Below are 23015 nucleotides of genomic sequence, written 5' to 3'. Positions count from 1 at the left end.
TAATATCTAAGTTAATGCAATGAAATACTATTTTGCAGATTATCCAAAGGTGTATGGATTAAGATACATAGGATTGAATATGGCAATATAGGCTCAGACGATATTATGAAAGACTCGGACGCCGTATGGAGCATACACGATTGAGCGAGAAGCTTAGATGCTGTAGAGAGCTTAGACGTTGAGCGGGGAACTCGGATGTTACGGCGAAGCTCAAGCTTAGAGGAAGTATTTCACGTGTAACGACCATATTGTCAAGAGATATATTCAAGATGATTTAATTAACATATTACATCATCACAACGGCTAGCAAATCAAACTGGATTCGTACTTAGAGATTCTCAATCTTGAAGATCAATCAAGGATGTGGATTAAGAGAGACGAGATGACTCACCTAATGAAGAGCTCCATCTATGAAAATCCAGGATCACGATTGTATAGGTGATTTGATCCATTAAGGGATTCTTTCTTTTGTCGACTTCAATGGCTACGAAATCCTTTGTATACAACCTCGTCCAAATGGGAAGTTTGGAGAACGATTCTCTGGAGATCTTGCAATGTGCGGTTGGAAATGAATGAGTATAAAAGGAGATCTCAAGACTAAAGAGTGAGTGCACGAGAGAATGGATTCTAAAATTTCAAGATCAAGAGAGCATCACATCCTTCATATACTTTTGAGCCAAAACCGTAATACTTAGAGGAGAACATTCAACTGTAAGAGTATTAGGCAAGAAGTCTATTCACTAAGTTGTAACCTCCGAGCTATTTATTAGTGAAATTTAGCCGATTGGCCGCCAGCGTGAAAAAGTGCATGTAAGCTTGAACAAAACCGAACCACTATAAGTCTTCCGTGCACATTCTCTTTTCCCTAGTCTCTTTGTTAAATAATTGTGGTAGTAAAATTGTACACGGCGCTGCATCAGAGAGTATCTCAAATCTTCCGAACGAAGCTTTGAGCGTATTCATTTATATTCCGCATTGATTTCATAAAATTCTTTGAAATCACTTATTCATCCCCTCTAGGTGATGACGTTGGCCACAACACCACCAACCCCTGAGTTGGATGGTGGTTTGGTTAATATTAAGCCCGCTTTTGGTATAGTATGGGAGTAGGGTGCTAGTTGACCCGACACCCTTGTCCCAGGTCTATGTACTTTTGAGTGGTGTTTGTGATGTATTAACTACTAATATTTGTAATGTAAAAACTATGGGTATGTGTATTTGGTAAACTAGTGGTACTAATAAAACGAAGCATATGTATTTAATCAAACTCGTGCGACATTTGTCAAAGATATTGTGAATATTATATTATGCTTTTGCATACTATTAATTAATAAAAAAATATAATTGGAAATAACACGTGTAGCACATGATGTTGTGAGGCGTCACAACGGCGACCACCAGTGTCTCCTCAGCATGGCAGTATAGATCCAAAGATTTAGCACCATGACAAAGAGAGAAGGCGGGAGACTTTGAAGTGACCACCAACGTTGCCTTTGCGTCTTCTCATATTGATCAAATTTGGGTTGTTGACTATGCTGAAGACTTGGGGTTGTCGAGGCCTCGCCCTAGCCTAGTGAGGCTCGATGGCCCTCATCCGAGGCTAGCGAGAGATAGTGTTGCTCGGATTTGGGCCGGGTGCCAAGATTTGGGTGAGGCAAACCCGTGCGAGCGTCACCGGCATTCGCTTGGCGTTGGTGAGCCTGCCACCTTCGCCTAGGGCCGGCGATGGGCGACGGCGACACCTCACCAGCTCCCCGCCATTCTCTATTTTTTTAAGATAAAGTTTTAGCCTTTTTTAGTTTTTGAATCTATTTTAAATAAAACTTAAACAAAAAAAAACTAAAGATGCCACGTATGAGAGAGAAAACAATTTGAAAATATCACGTCATCATTTTTATTAGCCCAATTGACGAAGTTAACGGAATGATATGATTGCACTAATTTGACAAGTTTCAAGACTTGATTGTAATTTTTGAAAGTTTTAAAACTCAACCGCACTTTCGTAATAAGTTCTGGGACTTTTAGAATACTTATTCCTAAATTATCCTATCCAAACTCAGTTACTGTGTCACCAAACGCGGCCTTAGGTATTCTTTATGGACTTTTATATTGTAAATGTTTGCGCAGTATTCTTTATTGACTTTTAGCTTCGTGTTGTGTTCCTCAAAATGATGGTACGTACACTTGTCGGGTTATAAGCATCACGTGCCAAAGGGCAATGTGAACAATGAAATAACAGTTCATTCAATTATTGCCTGTTCGATCTTAGAATCCGGTTCTCTCTGTCGAGACACTAAAGAATTCAAACCAGTCGCCATTAACTTTTGTTTAGGTAAGGATGGTGACATCCACGGTCCAAAAATGACCCAAGTGTATTACATGTTTGCTTTCCCCCATTTCTCGGGGCTTTTTAGTGTCGAAATCTCTCTCTTTGGCCGGTCATAATGTCGTCGAAAATATAATCCTTCTCGTCCTATTTGATGCGACGTACTTGAAAGAGAGACACACGCAAGGCGACAGGAGAACAAAACCCTAGGACATTCAAGGGTTGACGACAGAAGGAAATGGAAAAAGAACCTCTGCACATTCAATGCATGCATATGGGAAGACATTGGACTAGCCGAGCATATAAAAACCGTGTATTTACGTAGCTCTGCTCCATGAAAGACACTTCACTCCTCGCATCCTCTTTTGTCAAACTAGAGAGAGAGAGAGAGAGCGAGCGGGGGGGAAGGGAGGGATTATTAGTTATTAAGTCAAAATTAACGAGGGTTGATGTGATTTTGCATGGCGAGAAGAATCCAATGTAGATCCGAGAGCCTGGCCGACAGGGACGCGCACTCGGATCTCAGCCGCTCGTTTTCCGCCTGCACGGCGAAGAACCGGCTCGCCACATAGTCGAGCTGGCTCTTGAGTTCTTGGTTCTCGGCGCCCAGCTGGTTCAGCTCGTTCGTGGTGTCCTCGAGGTGCTTCTTCTTGCGCCAGCGGGACCGGCGCGCCGACTCCCGGTTCGACATCATCCGCCTCCGCTTCCGGTCGTCCGGGGAGCTCAGGGTCCGGTTCGAGCCCTCCGAGCCGGAGTTGTTGGGGCTCACGGTGGGGTTGTCCGACTGCAGGAACGACAAGAGCTCCTCTAGCTCGCCGTAAGGGAACCCGGTCTCGAGAACCGGGAGCTGGAGCTGAACCGGGTCATCCGAGCAGAACATGGCTCGCTGAACCGCTTAAGAATAATATTGAACCGGAGAGAGAAAAATATTGGACCGGAGAGAGAAAAGAGAGGGAAAAGGGAGGGAATGCGGTGTAGGAGCACGGTATTTATAGGAGGGAGGGGAAGGGACACGTGGGGTCCATCCAGAGGAGACCCTTTTGAATGACGAGGGCAAATTTGTCCACAAATCCATCTTTAGGGGTGAAAATTTTCCCCTTTTTTTTTCTTTAATTAGGGGTGATTAATCAAGGGATTAATTAAATTTCAATTTTTTTTTTGTGGGGGGATGAGGTAGCAATAGTAGTGGCATCACTTTTCCTCCTCCTATGTATGGACGTGCAAATTTTCTTTTGGCTTTTTGTAAAGTTTAGAAGGTGGGGGTGGGCGGGACCCCTAGAGTAATTTTAAGTTTAGCTTAATTACGAAGAATCGGCCAAAGGCATGACACCAAGTAATGAGATTTGAGAACAATCAGACAGATTCAGCCGAAGTCATATGGAATACGCAGGTGCAAAAAAGTTGGGAGAGAAAGAGAGAGGGGGCCAATAAGTTGGAGGTACATGGAACTTGTCAGTGCCATCTGTTGTCTAGAGAGCACAAAGATGTGAGAAAAAAAGAGGGCTCCCATGTGCAATGCCAAGGATCAATTCCCATTTTCCTTTCGTTTTTCTTTTCGAATTTTCATGTCGTCGTGATTGGTTCTGTCTAGACACTATCGTGCATAAACTAATTTATGTGGAATTTTCTCGAAACTGATAAAACTCGATAATCGGATCACTTGCCAGTGCCTCTTATCAAGGCCCGATTCCTAACCCTTGGCCTCTCTACCTTGGCATGTTTGGGAGGTCTTGTCCAATACTACACCCCCAAGAGATTGGTTAATGGCATTTAAATGGCCTAGGAAATCTATATATATTTTTAAATTATGTTCACTTTGATTAACTGGAATCGTGATGAGGGCCAATGAAGGCACTAATTCATTTATTTTAGGGCAATTAGTTCCTATCCTTGAATGCATATCCGCTAGCGTAAGTGAAAATTGACACTTGATATGTTTACTTGATCTAAAAAGTAAAAGCATGCATACGATATTCGAATATACTCACACTCACAAAAGATGATACGTGATACTGAACATCATCCTAAAAGAAATACCATGTGGGCGACTAGGTGAAGACTTTTCATCAACTCTGCTTTAGGTACATCATATCCCCCAAGAAAACGACTTGACTGATGTATGATTTATATTGACGATAATGTAATGATCCGGCTCATTCCATGTGGGTCAAGTCTTCAAAGGAGTATTCTGAGTAACCATGCAATACGGTGTCTATTTAAGGGTGTGTTGACTTATGAATCACTCGAAACAGGTCTCTCCCATCCAATTGGAATTGGAATGTCACAAACTCTCACCGATACTCTCCCTATTTGATGTGTGGTTCAGTACTTTCCTACATTATTCTTCGTCCTACAAGTTTATCGATGGTCGCATTGTGTCCAAACCCTCTCACCTCGATGATCAATCCTTGCCCTCGTCGGATCGAGTATGGGCCTAGTTCGTCTATTTCCACACACCAACTGGAGGGGTTCTTGCTCCGATACCATTAGTAACAATACGGTCCGTTCCACGTTGGCCATTTCCACACATGAGGGGGGTGAACATTTGAGAGCACGTGTTGATTTATCAATCCCTCAATATGACCTCTCCAATCGATGTGTGACTTTATATATCACAAAAAATATTCTTTAAGGACAAGATAAAAGTCATAAGTTCTCCACGTGCACTCTCTCCATTGAAGTAGGAGAATAGGAAGATAAGGCTGAAATGAAAAGAAGACTGTATACACTTTATAAACTTTATTCTGACAGCTAAGGTAATAGATTTAGATCTCTCGAATTCGATCTCTTACTTTTCATGACTGTGATTCCAATGACCACATTTGGAACAGGGTGCAACATGGGAAATTCAAGGCAAATCCTATACATTGGCTCCGTTTATTTTGTGAAAAATAAATTATTTGAAAAAATTTTTCCTAAAAATAATCATTTGTATCGCTTACAAAAATAAACAGATACATTGTTTTTATTGTCCACAAAAATGTGTAGCTATAAATTATAACAGATAATGAAAACATTTTCAATTGACTACTTATTTTAAGCGATGTAAGCGATCATTTTTAAGAAAATATTTTCTAAGATATTTATTTCTCGCAAAACAAACGGACCTACAAATTTACTCTCGACGCTCTATCTGAGTGCAGATTTTGCGATTAAGCTGAGGCCCAATTGCTCTAAGCATGCAGGATTGCATCCACTATTGGATGGTTTCCCCTTTAAAGTTCAAAGAATACCACATGAATGAAGTTATTTTCTAGCAATTTGAACTGGGCACGATCTAGCAATAATGATAAAGTGGTGGGAGGAATTTACTTACGTCGCATAGCTAGTGCTTTTTACTGTATTTAAATCATCTGTTGTAGATGGACCATAACCGGTCAAAAAGAACGTAAGTGGGTGTTTACCCATCTCGATTTGAAAGTCGACTGCTTCTTGCATAAAAACAAGTAAATAATCATATTCGCTCAAGCCCACTGGCTAATTTCGTTGACTTTTCAACTGGTCTTCGACACGTGCGTGAAGTTTGAGCTTGTTCCATGAAGCACAAGACGTCAATGGCTGCGGAAGAATGATGACATGGAGTAGTCTTCAAACTTACGATTTGTACTCTAGTGTCACGAAACTAACTTTTGGTTTTTTATTTACGGACTAAAGTTTGTTGTTGCTCCCAAGAAGAAACCAAAGGCCGCTGCTCAATGGTAATTGTGTCTGCTTAGATTATCTGAACATTGCCATTGATTGCCACCAGAGTCCAAAGGTCACCACCACCACTGAAGAGCCGTTTGCCATAGCAGCCTATCGCGCCGACATCCAACGACGCCGTGATGGCCATTGCCATGAGTAACTATCGTATTTACTCCTCTCTCTCTCTCTCTCTCCGTGCGCACCTACGATACTTGAGCTCGATATGAGAAGGAGGCGTTTTGGTGTACTTTGGGTTCGGGACATCATTCTAGCGGCACTAGATATGGTGATATGTGGTGATGGTGTTAGACGGTATTGAAAGAGTTGCTTTTTTCTTTGGCATGTGTGTCAGCCACGAGAGACCCGTTTACCCACTAATAAGAGAACGCGCAACTACTAATCACGTACGCTGCGCGTTCAAAACTAATTGTAGTCCTTTTGCGAAAGGATGAAATGTCGGAACACATGGCCATAATGTAATGTTATTCAGACGTATTCAGCTTGGGATTGCATTCGCTTAGCATACTAATTTTCGGCAAACCCCGATCTTAACATACCTAAATAATACGCCTCTCCATTCGTTAACAAGTGCAGAATCAAAGTAGGGAGAGAGGAGTCAATGTGAGTGAATGCAACAAGGGCAAAAGCTGCTGGTTCGTGCTTTTGATTTGCCTCGCCACTTCCAGGGAAAGAAAACGAACACTTTGTTTTGTTTTCCCACATGGCTATGCATCCCCACTAGAGCTCAAAAGCCCAATGAACTGCCCCACCCCTGGCAGTTTTCTTGGTTAAGCATTAGCCTTTTTTTTTTTTGTCTGTGGATTGGCAGTTAGTTTCAGTTGCTGCATGATGAGCAATTAAAGCCGAAAGGGATAAGTGGGTGGGGGGTAACATGCCAGTGCATGCACACGTTCGTTGCCGCTGTTCCTCCTTTTTTGGCTGCTTTTTCTTTGGCCCCCCCTTCTCTCTCTCAGATTCAGGGGTTGTCTTGAGACCAGGCTTTTTTTCTGTTTTTTAACACGAACACTTAGTAGTAGGGTTCATGTGCTGCAAACCTTATTATGTCCGATCATAAGATGCCCTTCCCCTTTTAAAAACACATATTAATAAACTCAAGACCCTCAAAAGCACTATGTGCTTGCACCTGCCCCTGCAGGTTGGGTTTTGTTGGTTTCCCTCATCCTTGTTTTCATCAAGAAAAGTAGATTGCAGCCCCCATTTTATAATGCCCAAACCATGTCATTGACGATCGATCGGGTTGAAGGTGTTCATCTCTGTACGCGCGCGCGCGTGAGCGCTTGTAAACCACGAAGTTGAGGCTGCGAAAAGCCGTGGAGAAGAAGGCTCTTGTTGCGTAAAGAACTCGGTGTGGATTACAGGGGACAACCTCCGACGTTTGTGGCAACATTGGTTTTGAAGGAGTTTCGGTTGCCCAATTGTGCAAGAAGAGAGGGCTAAGAACCTTCCACATATGAGGGGGTTCAAGAGTTAAAAACTAACATCTGAGGAAAGGGAAAAGGCACAACGGCAATCTCCGGCAAGGATTAACAGCTCTCTCTCTACTGAGCGCCTCTAAAAGTGGGGAAGAGATGGATTATCATTTATCAGCGAGCAGCCGAGAGCCTCATGTGCCGTTTAAATTGTCAAAAAAATTGCACATTGGCCAATTCGGTCGTAAACCTTTTTTAATTTTCCCACTACAATTTTTCCCAATAGAGATACTAGTACGAGTCACCCAAACCTTGTGTTGACTCATCTCTACAAATGCACGTAGACCAATCCATGCATGTACATCGTGTGAAGTTTCCCCCTCAAACAATAACCGGTACGACCCTTAAAACCAGAAACCTTAAATGAATCGTCCACTCATCAAACCATTAAAAGATGCAGCTTTTCCTCCCCAAAAACTGTCGCCATGTTCAAGCGTCTTCAAAATGACCATCGGCTCAGCCTGCACCACTTCTATGCAGTAAACAATGAACACAGGAGATTTATGTGGAAGACCACTATCAAGGCATGGTATTTTGACGTTGCTCTCTTTTCGATTAGGCACCATCTTTTCACTTTGTGAAGTTAGCATCTCAAGCGATATGAAGCTCAGTTTGAATGGATACCGATGGCGATATTTGGTTTCTTTTAGCTCAAGAAAGAAGCCTCGCCCATTACTGGGTATTAAAGCAGGCAAGAGAGGGAAATTTGATAAGTAAACCGATACCTACCTCGCATTACATAGTTAAGTAATAACTAACGATCAGAAAAGCAATCGAGAGTAGCATTTGGCCGTAAGCTAAGAGGGTGCATGACAACCATTATATTCCAAAAATAGAAATCTATTCCTATTTCCGTTTCTGGATGAGTTTTTCAGTTAAAAAATATGTTTAATAACAACATAACATTTCTGATCCTAGAACAGAAGTTTGTTTGATAGCAATTGAAAATTTCTATCTCTAGAAATTATTATTTACTATTTAAAACTAAAATATTATTATTTATTTTTTACTACGGTGGTGGCGATGGTGCGGCGACAGGCGGCGGAGGTCAACAATGGTTGGCAAGGGCCGGAAATGGTTACGGTGACCGGTGGAGGGTGCTGGTGGGTGGCAGAGGTTGGCGGCAAGCGGTGGCAACCAGCAACCGGTGGCGACGGCCGGCAGTGAGGCGGTCGATGCGGGCCGCCGAGTGGTGGTTAGCTGCGGCCGGCGATGGCCATCGTTGTGGGCGGCGACGGCCGACGTAGATCGGCGGCAAGTGGCAATGGGTGGCGGCGGCCAACGGTGAGACGAGAAGCGACGGCGAGGGGCGGTAGGTGCTAGTCGGCGGTGGCCAGCGATGAGAGACCGAGGGCAAGGGTTGGCGACGGCGATGGTTGGCAGCGGCCGTCCATGGTTGAGGTAGCCAAGAAAGGTCGACGGTGACCGGCAATGGTTGAGTTAGCCAGCGACGGGATTGGCCGTGGCGGTGGTGGGTGACGGTCGGCGGAGGTGGGTACTTGAGAAAAAGTGAGAAGTTATTACTTATGATTTCTGTTTTTCCAAGAAGTTAAAATTTTTTATTTCTAATTTCCCTTCAAAATCTATTTCCGCAACAAATTTTTGTTTCAGAATAGAAAAATAGAATTATGTTAGCAAACAAGTTTTTGTTCCAAACCAGTTCGAGAAATAGGTTTGGAATAGAAACAGATATTAGAATGGTTGTCATACACCCTCTAAATTCATACTGGCATCAATACTAATCGACCAATATTTGGTCTTCAATTTTTTTAAAGATAGCTCACGCTCAAGGGGAAACACAGAAACAGTCTTACAATGCCCCCAAATTTAAAATTGAGCCTATTCAACTGAACAACTAATCAAGGTATAGGAATAGCAAATTACCTTTTTCCCCTTGACATTACAAATTTAGATTGCCCACTAATCTATGACCACACTTATTTGTTTCCTACACATAACAAGTTAGACCAAAAGTGGGGAGGGAGGGAGGGAGGGCGACCTAAATTCTGAAAGCACCATTTAGCAGGTTTCCAACTCTTAAATCTCTTACAAATAGGTCCCCTTAAGCTTTCCTTTGCAAATGCGTATTCCTTGTCCAATTTACCTGAATGCTTATAAGTTCACTGGAGGATTTCCCTGAGCTCACAAGAATTACTACATGTCAGGAAAGCAGATATTATAATTTAGTTCAGAACCAAAGTAGAAAAATTGAGGCATAATCATTATCATTGAATTGTATGGGAATGGAAAGTGAAACTTCTCGCCATAAAAACCTCATTACGAGAAAATTCCCATCGCACTTACCTTGAAAAGAAGATCATAAGCAATGTGTTCCCATGGCAGAGAAATAGACATCAAGCAGCATTTTAGGGGTATCATCAGTTCATCATCATGACTAGTGGTGGCCGAGGCTGCAGCATACGCATGCTTTGCTGCCACAGATGCCACAGATGCTGCTTTCCGAACAATTGAGCCAATCCCGAATCCTCTGTTAGATACAGAAACTGGTGAATAGGGGCCCACATCCTCATTGCTTTGATCTGATATGCAAGATCAAGAGTCAGGAATGGACTAATAATACAAACCTATTCAATCTAATCCTCTTCCCAGTCGATGATTTTCGTTTTCCCTTTTCTGGATAAGCCAATTGAATGAGTCACAACCATGTGGATAAAAATGTTGTGCAGAATGTGATCCAATAAAATCAGATGAACGAGCAATATATGCAACGATCCCCAACCACGCCCAACTCTGCACCCCCACACCTGCCCCCCCCACCCCCACAAAAAAAAAAAAAACCCCACAAAAAAAAAAAAAAAAAAAGAAAAAGTATCATTCTAATTACCAGTATCATAGTTGTAAAACTGACAAATGTCCACCGTTATTTAACAAAATAAATTGCAAAAAGAAGAAATAGCATTAAGAAAGTTGTCTCCCTTGTGAATGATGATTTTGAAACACTCAAATCTGGGTCAACAGATGTATCCAAATAAAATTTCACAAAAACCAGAGATAGCACCAATATATGCGAAGGGTACAAGTCCTACCAACAACACCAGAAACAGCAACTTCAACTTCCCCACGTCCTCCAGGTCCTTTCATGTAAAGCCGATCTTGTTTGCCAGGTGAATGGCCAAGTGACCAGAGGCTCCCAAATTGAGACTTTCCAGCTGAGAGAGAGAGAGAGAGAGTCATAAAACACGTATAGTCATCAATACTGAAATAGCAAACCTAACTGCATGCACAATAACTCAACAACAAATCATCTACAGCACATACAGCAATTAATTCTAACAAGAAACAAAAGCCAGCGTAATAAAATTATCAAATCCTCCCAAGTGTTCTTTGTTAGATGAATTACTCTCCTGAGATGACTTATTGTCCTCACCCACTTTCTAGAATGATGTATATCCCACATCGGTTGACAATGGGTCCTAAATGCTCTATATATTCATGTGGTCTCCCTCCACTTAATAGCTTAAGCTTTTAGGTTGGACTTTCTAACATGGTATCAGAGCTAGTGCTAACCCTTTCATGAATATGCATGGTAAAACTCCACATGAATGTACGTAGTCATAATTCCATGAGCAGCTCGTAATCCTTTTAGGTTAGACTTTCTAACAATGTTCAATTGACAAAGAATATACTCCAGTGATCCAAGCATGTAAAATCCTAAAAAGGGAAGCTTACTTCAGGGGCATAAGGTTATAATGAAAGCAGCAAGATTCTGCAGTGTTAGCATGAAATATCTGGCTTCCAAACTCATGGAAAGTTAAAATATTTCATTCTTACTATTGAGGTCAATACAACCGCACTAATCCCAAAGTAAATTAGTTGGCACCACATATCTTGTGAGAGATTAACATACACTTTAAATGAGACCATCCCCCTGAGTAGATCAATTCTCCTGTAAATGGTATTGAGATAATGGTCATTTTGAAAGAGGCTATTAGAGAGGGAAAAGGAAGAGGGGATATACTGCAAGTAACCAGATAGCAGTTACTACTATCCCAAACTTGACGAGAGCATTTTCCTACACTGTTATGACAATGGGAAAGAAAAGATCGAAGAAAATTAAACAGTAATGCCATTTAGAAACAATGAATGAGATGGTGCAATATCATACCATTGTATGCTTCTCTAACCATTTGATAGCTGACAAATCCTGAAAAAAGGGTAATCTGAATTCATAAAAACAAGTCAAAAGATGCTGTTTCCAAAAACAGAAAATTTTCATCAAATGAAACCTACAAATAAAAAAACCACAAATAACCATTAAAACTTCACCAAATCAGCAACTATTCTTAGCATGTGCAAACAAACTTTTCCATTAACATAATGTGACAAACAAATAGTAGACACATCCAGATAGTTGAGTGGTTAAAAAAATACTAGTAATAATAAATAAATAAAAAATCTCAAGATAGGAAGTAGTTTAACAGATGAGGTAGAGCCAAATTGATTTACCTTTAGACCTCGACCACTTTTTGACGATAAAAGGGGATTCTTAAGCATAACTCAACAGTAGAATAAAGGTTACACGAGAAGTAGTAACTCTCCCAATCCTTAGGTGTATTGAGTCAGTCATGAGTGCTAAAGAAGTGTATGTAATGCCTATTGACCTTCTCATACACAAAGCCCTAGATTAATAAAACTATTAAACATGAAAAACTGAAAACATTCTCACTAATACTATCAAAACAGCAAGTTACAAAGGTTAAATGAGAAGTAGCTCCTCATTGTTATGAATCTTGAGTGGTAAAGAAATTCATGTAATGACCTTACTGCTCTTGGAGTTGCCAGAACTCGCTTCAATTCGCAGGGGAGTATCACTACTGGAAATGCAATCATTTTGCTCCTTCTGGGAAGGAAATGCTGCTCCATCATGAGCATTTAGTAGAACACAGTAGCAATGGTCTGTCGATGACAAGACCTGCATAGAGAATAGATGCTCAAATGTTTTACATAACAGCCACCGAGTCAAAATAAACTAGGATATCACATCGTTCTCTGTTTATGTTTCAACTAGTGGGCAAATCAAAATCTCAAAGTGTCAGATTACTTTCACTTCACAGAGGTAGGCAGATGCTTGCATGGTAATAATACAACCACAAAATAAAAAGATGAACGAGGAAGAATGTAACAGTACACACAAGACCTCATAGAGACGCAAAATATAAAAGCATGTGCTTTGTATGACTCAAGTTTGAGGATACAAGGATGTGATAAGAACTTTTTACGACATAGAAACTTTTCTCGAATGCTTTGGAGCACTAAAGGTAAAGGAAAATAAAACCATGCATTGAACTCTTCCACCAGATAACATAAAGACATAATACCCACATTGTGAAACCTTGTACAGCCCTATTGTGTAGCGATCAACTTATGCTAAATATAGCAAGACTGATTTGATAAGTCATTATCCATGATTGCAACTGAACACAAGAATATGGAACAACAAGATCACTTGTTCAAAATGAGAGCTGAATCGTGACTATAAGAAAAGTGGCCTCTCGTATGAGCATCGGAAACATGACATAAATATAAATGCAGAAACGTTCAAGTTCCCATAAGAAATCAATTCTATTAACACATCACACTGGCCATCAAGATTATTCTATCATCAAAATGGGAGCATCTCATCTCTCAGCAAAAGAGAGCATAGATATGAAACTCTTGTCACACAATGTAATAAGTAATGCATATATAAAAAAAAAATTAGAAATGTTACCACTGCATCAAACGTGGAGTCAAAGTCGTCAATAGCAAAACAGATATCTGGATAGGCAGGTGTTGTCTCTACTTCCTAGATATGAGACACCGACATTGTCAGATAGCAACTGAAGTAACCACAAAAAAGTAATTGTAATATCCTAGAGCCATAAGGGGAAAAGGCTGCGATGATCAAGTATCAGTAACTTGCCTTTTTTGAGTCCAAATGGAAATTGACACGACTAGGAGATGCATAAACAGTTTTCACAACCTGAAGAAAATATCAATCTTGAAATTAGAAAATAGAGAAACCAAAAACAAAAACCACAAATAAGTACTCTAACATACGGCAAATAACTACAGCATAATGGTCTTGTACTTGTCCGAAGACTTGAATACAGAAATCAATATTGAACCTATTTTCTTGCAAGGGACTGATTAGGTAAAAACTAAAGCCTACGGCAGACCAGTAGATATGGGCTATAGGTTATCTCAATTGAAAGAAATGCACTCGGACAGAAGACGATTTATAGCTAAGTAGAATTGTTTCACTGGAACCCACAGATAGATCAATTCTCACTTAAGTCTCAAAGTAGACATGTGGCCAGAAATCGAACTTGAAAAGAATTATTTAATCCATGTCACAACTCCACAGACCTCAAACCGGAATATCAGTAATACTGACAAACATCTGAACATATGGATGACAGGAGAACTCTCTTGAGAAAGAAAATTACTTTTTTTTCCAACTATCCCTCTTGCATTTTGGTTAGAACTGAAGGAGCAATGTATAAGAGCTTTTAAGAGTAACCAAAGTACAAAAAGGTAAAAAGGGTAATGAGCTTGACTATTTTCTTTTTCTTTGGAGGGATTTCCAATTGACTGCTTGTCTCTGGATATCTACATTGACAATTCCCACCTTCCAATCCCCCGTACCCAACACCACCCCCCACACAAACCCCCAAAACCTAAAAACACCCCTTCCTCTTCTAGAGATTCTCTCGTGTCCGCTCTTCAATGAGTCTGCTCTGTCCGGATTTATTCTGTTACCAATTCGTTAAAAATGGCATGAAAACAAAGACAAATAAGTACATATTGTCAACTTTACTCTTATCTAGTACAAATGCATTCTAGGAGACTTGGGTTAAGATAGCATCATCACGTGCATCTTCCGCACATGAAATTTCCTTATAAAGGTCAAAACAGCTTGGAGATCTATGGAAATATGTAAGCCCTTGATTACATCTTATAACTCTTTTTCTTTTAGGGTATTAATAAGGTTGTAATGAGTACCTTATATATTGGAGACAGTGGTGTATCTTGTCCTGCTTGATGGTTCCTAAGGACTTCATGACTGCAGATAACAATCAAACAGAAACACAGCTTACATACATAATTGAACGTTACAGAGAAATAACACCGAGAAAAAACCAAACATGACATCTCAAGTATGAAGCTCCAAGCAGCCTGTGCTAGCATTGGTATTTACATACAGTCCTTACTTGGGTAAGTTTTCACTTCGACAACAACAGCCACCACCATTTCCAAGAGGAGCCAGTTAAACAAAAAAAAAAAAAAAAATGCATCTTTCAAAGCGGCATGCAGCAACTGAACTCTCCAGGAAGAAATTACAATTGAAGATTAATAACAATTCACTATTTAAAAATAATGAACCAAAAAGGAGCTAGTAGGTCCCATCTCCAAACTCAAAGAAGAAGAAAAGAAACCAACATGATAAACGAAAGGATACTTTTTAACCCTAGCCTTTCATCACTTCTAAATTCACAGATACTAGGGAATATTGAATTAATTAAGATAAGTTTCCACAATCGTCAGCACAACTGATGAATCAAACTATTACTACTCAAATTTTAGCAAATGGAGTAGGTCCATCGGAAAGTCAATGTAGATGACTTGCCTGCAAATTGCAACTGTTACAGTAAAGGAGGTGTGTGCAATCAAATTTAGATAAAAGGAGCGCCTCCAGTCCACTTCACCAGAACTATCACCAAGTAACTTATCCAACTGCTTTCAAAAGTTAAAATAACGGTATCATTATATCAATGGCAATTAACAGATCATATCAAGTGAAAATCAATGTGCATGCAGAATACTGGAAAAGAGGTAAGTGAACGATTCATAGAGTATATGTTTGCTATGCAGAAATTCCTTTGAAATCTAAAGATGATAAACCAGACAAGATACGTATATTTAGAGGCTAAGACAAACAAATGTCCAATTCGAATACACTAGGAGCAGGAAAGCTTGATACAAAAAGAAGGCACGTAGCAGTTGAGTCAAATTGTTGAATGTAGCTAGCTAAGTTACTTGTATTTACTATCCACTCACGAAGTTCCCTCTTCAACTTAGTATCTGGTCATGCTAATACTTATTATTAATGAGAAGCTTCCTGGAAGAGTGCCTAAATCCCTATTACTAGGTTGCAGCCAAGTTGACAGTGCATGCTCAGGGAAAGAGAAGACAATAGAATCAGATACAGCTCAAGTTATGTTCCTTCATTGAACGAAATCAACCAATATACCCTGTATCAGTTCATAAAGCAAAATTTTTCATTAGTTTCCTCAGTTTCCATAGACTTGCCTCAATTGTTCTCTAAAAAGCTAGATCCAACTTGATCTAGACCATGTGAAAATAATCAGAAACTTGTTAGCTTACTGTCCGCAAGGTGAACTAAGATTTATAATGTGAAGTATTCTAGGAAATTCACAAGAGGTTTGGAAAGTCACAATTCCTATGAACCTTAGATATGCTCCAATACTAAGCATGTTCGGTTGTTCAGTGGCAAAGATAAGCTAATAAATCTGCATCATTAGTTCATTGTGAGGGTTAAATGAAATCCAGTAATTTAGTACCATGCACTATATAAGAAATTCCAGAAAAACTAAATCAACCAAAGGTTTTAAATTCAAACCTCTTTGGAACCAAGTCACCAAGCAAGAGTAATACCTACTGCATCTTCAGTTTAACCTGACAACTATAGCTTAACATGGTCAGGCTTATGCTAGTTCCTCGGACTAGAATTACCTCAAACTAAACTACATTCTTTAATGATAATATCGACATTGGCAAAGAAGAGACAGATATTTGATCAACAGAAATCAATATTCAATTCATGCAGAAGGACAGCACAATTGCATCTGTACCATGCAAATATGACATACCTTGCTTAACCATCATTTATCAAATCAGTAAATTGACAAGATCTAATTCTATTGAGGGAAGCAACTGTTCTATTATAGTTAAACAATAATTGGTGAGGCATAGAGCAAAGGGAGGAAAGAAAAATTGAGTAAAGTATAGTAGCTCAAAAGTATACTCATGCCCCCTTTTACCTCAGAAGCCCACCTGCGTACGAAATAGGGAGATACACCATCTGGACTCTCATTCAATGGATCACCTTGTGTCCTCTACAGTAGACAATCCATAGAAAGCACTTTATTTATGCTGGCAATTAATAGGTAATATGTATAGCATATGTGGATCATGGAGTAAAGAACAAGGCATCGGCTCAAATGGAAGATCCCCAATATGGATAATCCCATTCCAGTTGACTGGCAATAAGAAGATAAGATTACCATTTTTCGAACAAAAAATATAAGATCGTCGTCCTGCCGCCCCCTTGACTCCTTCCCACGGATAAAATACAAATCAAAAACATCATGCCAGAACTTTGGATCCATTTCGATGTCTGAAGCGTCCTGTTCATCGACATTCGTCTTCCCTATTAAATTGGAGTGCTTCTTTACCATACTCAACAGTTCATACCTGTAAAAGAGTGCCAAAAAAGGCGTCATAAGGTTACTACTGACCGTTTCAAGGGTTGCCCATCTTCATCCTCAAGTTAAGTCACAGAGCACATCTTCGCTGGTGTCTGGATCTCACACGAATGCGCGCACGCATGCAAAAGTTTCTACCCAGGGAAAAACAGTCACGTTGTCTATAGCATAACAAGCTTAAACCTCTCATTGCAAGAAACCAAATCGCACTAAACCCCTGCTACCTCACGCCGTATCCATCCATTCCCCCCAGAAATTCCAAGTTCAGGGCCAGAATAAACTAATTGCAAAGCTCAAGCAACATCAACTTTTAGCAACAAACGAATAGTTCTCGATCACTTAAACAAACTCGACCTACATCACATCTTCCGATTCGGATGCTACCTACAACTCAACTAAAAAGAAAAGAAAAGGAAAAAAAACAACAATCACAGCTCTGAGCTTGAAATTATAAGCACCTAGCAGGAGTGTCTCCCTCATCTCCGACCATTTCTCCTAGGATCCGAATCGTTCCTCTACCTTCGACTGACCTTCCTCAGGTCGAATTGATTACGGAATCAAATTAGGGTTCGTGGCCGTGGGGGCTCGAGCTGAGAGCGCGGCAATCCACTCCGCGACGGTGCGACGACTTCGACCTCGACCTCGGGGGGGCGTGGAGTGCAGTTGGAGAGGCTGAGGTTTTTATACAGTGCGTCGGAGTTGCGAGGGGAGAGCGTACAATCGCTTTGGCGGGAGGACAAGTATCGGCGGCCGAGGGCTTTTTCGTCATTTCAGCGCTCCTACCAGTCGCGCTATGAACAGTGACAGTCAGCATTTTGGGGACTTTCATTTTAAGGTTTTTGATTATCTGATTTCTAATATCTAAAATAGACATTAAAGAAGTAAATTTTAAAATTCCTCACGTAGCAATGAATTAATCAGACATGCTTTGGAATGTAATTTTTCATCTACAACCGGATATTGTGTGGAGCACCTCATCCGTTCCCGAAATCGAGGACTCAATCGATTGGAAAAACGTATATGTGAACCCGGGGACTCGTTCAACAATAAAAATGGATTTGTAGAAAAGAGTTTCAAACGTTTTGAGAAAACTCTGGTGTTTCTTTTTCTTTTTTTTCCGAATAAGAGATGGAGTCGCCACCACCGGATTTAAGAAAATTCGGCTGATTGGCTACATAGGTGCTCGTGTGAAAACGCCAAGTCAATCGGAAAAACCAGAAAAACTTGCGGTGCCGACGTTCGGTTGCACGATGTGTCGTGGTATCTCTATAGCACCCTTTTGGTATCACATTCTTCAATGGGATAATGACCCCGCAAGTTTTTAAAATTTCGAATCATTTTTTTTTATGAAGTATACGAACTTTTTTTTTTCTTATTAAATCGATCACTTCAGCTTTTTAAAAAGTAGCTTAATGTGAGATTTGAGTTAAAATTTAGCGCCATGTCATGTGATTTTTGCTGAAGTGGATTATTTGATGGGAGCGAGTACGATGACATCGAGAGCCACCTTCATATGATTTTTCCACCTTAGCACGTGTAGTTACGATGATATATCATGGCGATGATCCGAAAAGGACACGTCAAACGCCCGCATGGGCATTTGACGGCCACTTTAACGGCGTTAGTGCCATGTTTCATCCGTGAATTTAACCGGAACACTACATTGAGCAATAATTCAAATTTTGTGATACTTAATTGAACGATAAATAAAATTTAAGTACTCGATTGGCAAATGGATTTAAAAAAAAAATCTTGTTAGTCGCGACGCCGTTATCCCTTTTTTTTTTCCAATTGACTCCTTTGAATGCAATTCTTAAATAATTTCTTCAATTTAATAGATGCAATTTTGATCATTCAAGAGACGTGATCAGTAAAATTCATCCGTCATTTTACACTCCGATACGATTCCGTACGCCATGTCTGCCTGCGTATTTAAAAATATGCAATGACGTACAAAAATATGCGCATAGTCCTAATTTGTGAGTGTATGAATGCGCAAATTGGCTAATGACTTGTTGTAATTAATGACACTCGCTTAGGCTTGAAATTGATGGAGTAATATTATCGCTCGATCTAGTTAGACCGGGGTATTTTTGTCCTTTCATCCATGCATAATAAAGGGGTTTGGAAAGTAGAAAATATTTTCAGGGAAAATGGCTGAATATTTTTTTCCGAAAACATATTGGAAAATCATGATATGCGTGGGCCTTCAATTTGTAACATAGTAGTCGATCGAACCTCTGGGTTGGCTTCGTGTAATAGATTTTTCTAATGTAAACATCTAAAAACAATTAATAGCGGTATAAAGGAACAATCATATATTTTAGGATTATCTTAGCGGAATAACAGTTATAAATCACATTTTGGTATTTTTTTTCAAAGGGGTAATTTAGGAATTGCGGCGGCCAATCTACTCATGTAAACCCTAATTATAAGTGAGCAGAGAGACGGCTTATTTACATAACGATTTTAGCATAGCCCTAAAGTTATAACGATATTGATTTTGTTTTGAGGGTTCAGAACCCGGCCTCACCTATCACCATGCCAATGGTCTTCAAATAGTTATTAATACTAGCATTTAGAAGGGTTAATACCACGAAAAAAATCACAAATTAGTACAAATTTACCACAAACTAATTCGTTAACAACCAAATATCTTAAACCGGTACATCTGCGATAAATTTATCTTTCATTAGTTTTCATTAAATGTTCTTGTCAAATTACTAAGTTGGATGACACGTGGCATTCGGTGGATATATCGGTTTGAGATTTTTATCCCCAATTTGTCATGGGTGTCTCAATTTAGATTTTTTTTTGTATTAACTTAATTTAACAGAAACTAACATGGGGTAAACTTGCACAAATATACCAATTTGGGAATTTTTTTTAGGTAAAAAAATTAAATTTTGGGTAAATTTGCCATAAATGTACCGGTTTGTGGATCTTCATAGTATCAACCCTTATAATGGATAAACATGTATGTATTAGACTTATTCATCTACAGGAGTACGCCAGAGTTTCAAATGAGCCTAATAATTTCAACTCACGTGTCCTTGATAGGCATGCCAAGTTTAGTATACACATAGCCTTTCTATGCAAACAGTCATATGAAGCCATGCACCAACAAAGGGTACTTAAGAAATTTTTGCACCCTTTTGATTTCACAGCTACATTTTTCCTATCATCTCCGCACATATGAGCTTCCGACGCGATTCGCATGTATGTTCACAATCTCTTGAACGATTTCCCGAAGCGCGATTTCTTCTTTCAATATCGACATGTGCGAAACTCCGGGAATCGTAACCACCTTGAACGGTTGCTTCGGATTCTCCTCCCACAAAGACTCGAGCCCTAACAAGCTGGCCATGTTCACTGTGCCATCCCCGTCGCCATGTGCCACCTCCGGTGGCTCGTCGAAGCCCTTGGCCTTGCTCCTGTAAGTCAGCTTCTCCGGCGTCTTCACGCTTGAGCCAAACATGCACGTCACCGGCACGTCTGGGACGGACAATCTCTCTACAAGCGGCAAGATCCTCGACTCATACGGTCGGATTCCCTCTGGAAACCCGATGTCGTCTAGAAATTGCACGATGTCGCGAGCTGTGTAGTTTGCGAATGGAGAGATCACGAGCAGCTCTTCGCTGTCGAAAACTTTCGGGGATGGAAGGAGCCATAGATTGCTCTCGGAGCTCCTTTGTTCTCCGCGCACTATCAACGGATCGACCAACGGAACTTTGAGGGCGTTGCCAGAGGCGAAGGTGAGCAGTTCATCGACCGCGCCGCCCCAAGGGGCGGATAGGGCAATGAAGTGCTTGACGTGCCTTCGAAGCCACGAGCTAGGATTCCGGTTGAGAAGTTGGAGGGTAAAGAGGCCTCCGAGGCTGTGAGAGAGGAGGATCACCGGTTTGCCTTTGTTGGATGCGGCAGCCTTCTCGATTAGGTCCTTGAGGTCTTGTAAGAACTTGGATCCGACGCGAGACGGGTGGCCATCGGCAGCTAAGCCGTACCGGAAGTCGTAAGGAGCTCCGAATAGGGTTTCGCCGTCAACATACCCAACTTTCTGGAGGGATTCAACTAGAGTTGCCATGTATGATGTGGCTTGCCTGTGGAAATAAAAGTATCTAAAGAGTTAACAAACAAGCAAATGACATTTATGGATTTGTACAAATTGAACTCAAAGTCAAGACCTCCCATTCTATCAATGTTTGATATCTCATGCTCAGGCCAATCCCTTGAAATTTGGTCACAACATCGGCAACTTCGTTGACATCTTTTTCATCTCCTATTGACAAAATATCCACCCTACAGAACAGAGTTCACACCTAATTTACCAAACCTTTAACACTTTGCAACGAAAAAAAAAATGTAAACAAGAAAGAGACGATAAAGATATTAGTTAAATTCGCGAATTCACGTGGCATTTTTCATTTCCTTTTTAATTGAAAAATTAACTGAGTTTTTTTTTTTTATAATAGCTCAACGATGTAGTTGCGCGAAATAAAAAAAGTTGAGGAATTCGATTGAACAATTTACGATGGTTTAAGACCGTTGATACTTTTTGCACAGGAAAATACTTCCCTGATAGTACTATAAGTTATTTTTTACCGCAAATTCATATACCATCACCATGTATTTTGCATAAAGCACTCATTAATGAAAAAATTATGGGGTCAAAAATAATAACAGTAATGTCAGACTACGCATAATCCCTCTCAAATGGAATGCACAATCACTATTAAACATATGATAAGAACAACATAAATCATTTTCCATTTCAAAATCTTGATTTTTTTTTTTTTACTTTTTGGCCTAATAAAAATGCTTATCACGCAAACTTTCATAAAAAGTGAGAAGCTATCGATCTAAGAAGTAAAGCTACGTGCACAGTAAAAGCCACAAGTTACCATGTCAATAGCGTACTGGTTTATGATAGTTTTGATCATTGCGTCTATCAGCTGATGAAACAACATGCGATAAGCGAAGCTTACTTGAGATGGGGGTCGAGGTGCCGGAGCGACTCCGTGGAGCCGAACTGGCACACCCGGGTCTCGACCCCCGGGGCGTTGTAGTAGTCGTCCGACGTCCAGTCGTAGTACAGCGTCATCCGGTCCGCGAAGCACTTGGTGAACGGGGCAAGGAGCACGCTCGGTTCGAACCACAGCCGGAACCACCCATCCCGGTCCTTGACCGGCGGGAACAGCCGACTGCAGAGCAAGCTTGAGGCCTTGTACTCCCCGGTCAGCCGGGCCTCCAGCTGGTTGCCGCCGCTCCCCGGGACGATAATCAGGGGGTGGAGGTCGGCCCTCGAGTGGCACGCGCACAGCATCGCCGCCGCCCAAGTGAGTCCGATCGCTACCCTCGCGAGGAGCAGCGAATCGCCATTCCTCATTTGCTGGGATCAGTGCTTTGATCTGGTCTTGTCTCTGCCGTCGTCGTCGTTATGCGCAGAGTGAGAGAGAGAGAGAGAGAGAGAGAGAGAGAGAGAGAGAGAGATTGGGTAACTCGTCATCCCATGATGGGATCCTTATCGTGGGCGGAGACGAATGTGATGGGTGGTGGAGGATTCGCCACCAACGATGTCCGGTTGATCTTGAAGAAGGTCGGGAAGTGATGGACTTGGGCTATGGCCCATGGGGAAATCGGGCTTTGGTTGTTTTCTCTTCATTTTTCTTAAATTATCCGAGAAAATTATTCGAAAAGTCTTAAAGCAATTCAGTTCTAAATATTTCAATTATGTCAATTTGATCATAAATCTTTTTACAATTTGTCAATTTAGTTCTGAACCTTTCAGTTATTAGCCCTAAATCTTCTGATAATTTGTCGATTTAGTCATAAATCTTTTGACAATATAGCAATGCAATCCTTTCACACAATTATTCAAATAATAGATTTATGACTAAATTAGCAAAATTTCAAGCAGTTTTTTTTTTTGTCAAATTATCAGAACTTTCATTACTTAATAGTACTTGGGTTACACAATTTACCTAAATCAAGACATAAAATCAACCA

General features: G+C 40.6%; 3 protein-coding genes across 10 annotated transcripts; all 3 read right to left on the bottom strand.

The window, feature by feature from the left end:
* Positions 1–2565: 2565 nt before the first annotated feature.
* LOC115739555 (basic leucine zipper 4) lies at positions 2566–3269 on the bottom strand. The gene has a single exon (XM_030672702.2). The coding sequence runs from the start codon at positions 3204–3206 to the stop codon at positions 2763–2765; it is 444 nt and encodes a 147-aa protein (XP_030528562.1). The 5' UTR covers positions 3207–3269; the 3' UTR covers positions 2566–2762.
* Positions 3270–9227: 5958 nt separating this feature from the next.
* Positions 9228–17754, bottom strand: LOC115739554 (uncharacterized protein KIAA0930 homolog). Of its 8 annotated transcripts, XM_048274462.1 has the most exons (13): positions 17468–17750; positions 16809–16998; positions 16566–16640; positions 15131–15240; positions 14506–14566; positions 13424–13483; positions 13232–13306; positions 12281–12433; positions 11627–11681; positions 10548–10670; positions 10086–10134; positions 9805–9988; positions 9228–9636 (listed from the first exon to the last, which is right to left on the bottom strand). In XM_048274462.1, the coding sequence occupies exons 1-13, from the start codon at positions 17497–17499 to the stop codon at positions 9613–9615; spliced, it is 1191 nt and encodes a 396-aa protein (XP_048130419.1). In that variant the 5' UTR covers positions 17500–17750; the 3' UTR covers positions 9228–9612. The 8 variants fall into 8 exon arrangements, 7 of the variants coding, with proteins under 7 accessions (XP_048130419.1, XP_048130421.1, XP_048130420.1 ...); XR_007197501.1 differs by lacking the exon at positions 10086–10134 and having other exon boundaries at positions 17468–17751; XM_048274464.1 differs by lacking the exon at positions 10086–10134 and having other exon boundaries at positions 9805–10040; positions 10548–10667; positions 12311–12433; positions 17468–17747.
* A 2347-nt stretch (positions 17755–20101) lies between these two features.
* On the bottom strand, positions 20102–22633 carry LOC115739633 (lecithin-cholesterol acyltransferase-like 1). The gene is made up of 3 exons (XM_030672842.2): positions 22509–22633; positions 21995–22429; positions 20102–21109 (listed from the first exon to the last, which is right to left on the bottom strand). Exons 2-3 carry the CDS (start codon positions 22393–22395, stop codon positions 20191–20193), a joined length of 1320 nt encoding a protein of 439 aa, XP_030528702.1. The 5' UTR covers positions 22396–22429; positions 22509–22633; the 3' UTR covers positions 20102–20190.
* Positions 22634–23015: the final 382 nt, after the last annotated feature.

Source organism: Rhodamnia argentea, chromosome 2 (genome assembly GCF_020921035.1).
Source record: "Rhodamnia argentea isolate NSW1041297 chromosome 2, ASM2092103v1, whole genome shotgun sequence".
Classification (NCBI taxonomy): domain Eukaryota; kingdom Viridiplantae; phylum Streptophyta; class Magnoliopsida; order Myrtales; family Myrtaceae; genus Rhodamnia; species Rhodamnia argentea.
This window is presented reverse-complemented; position numbering and strand designations above follow the sequence as displayed.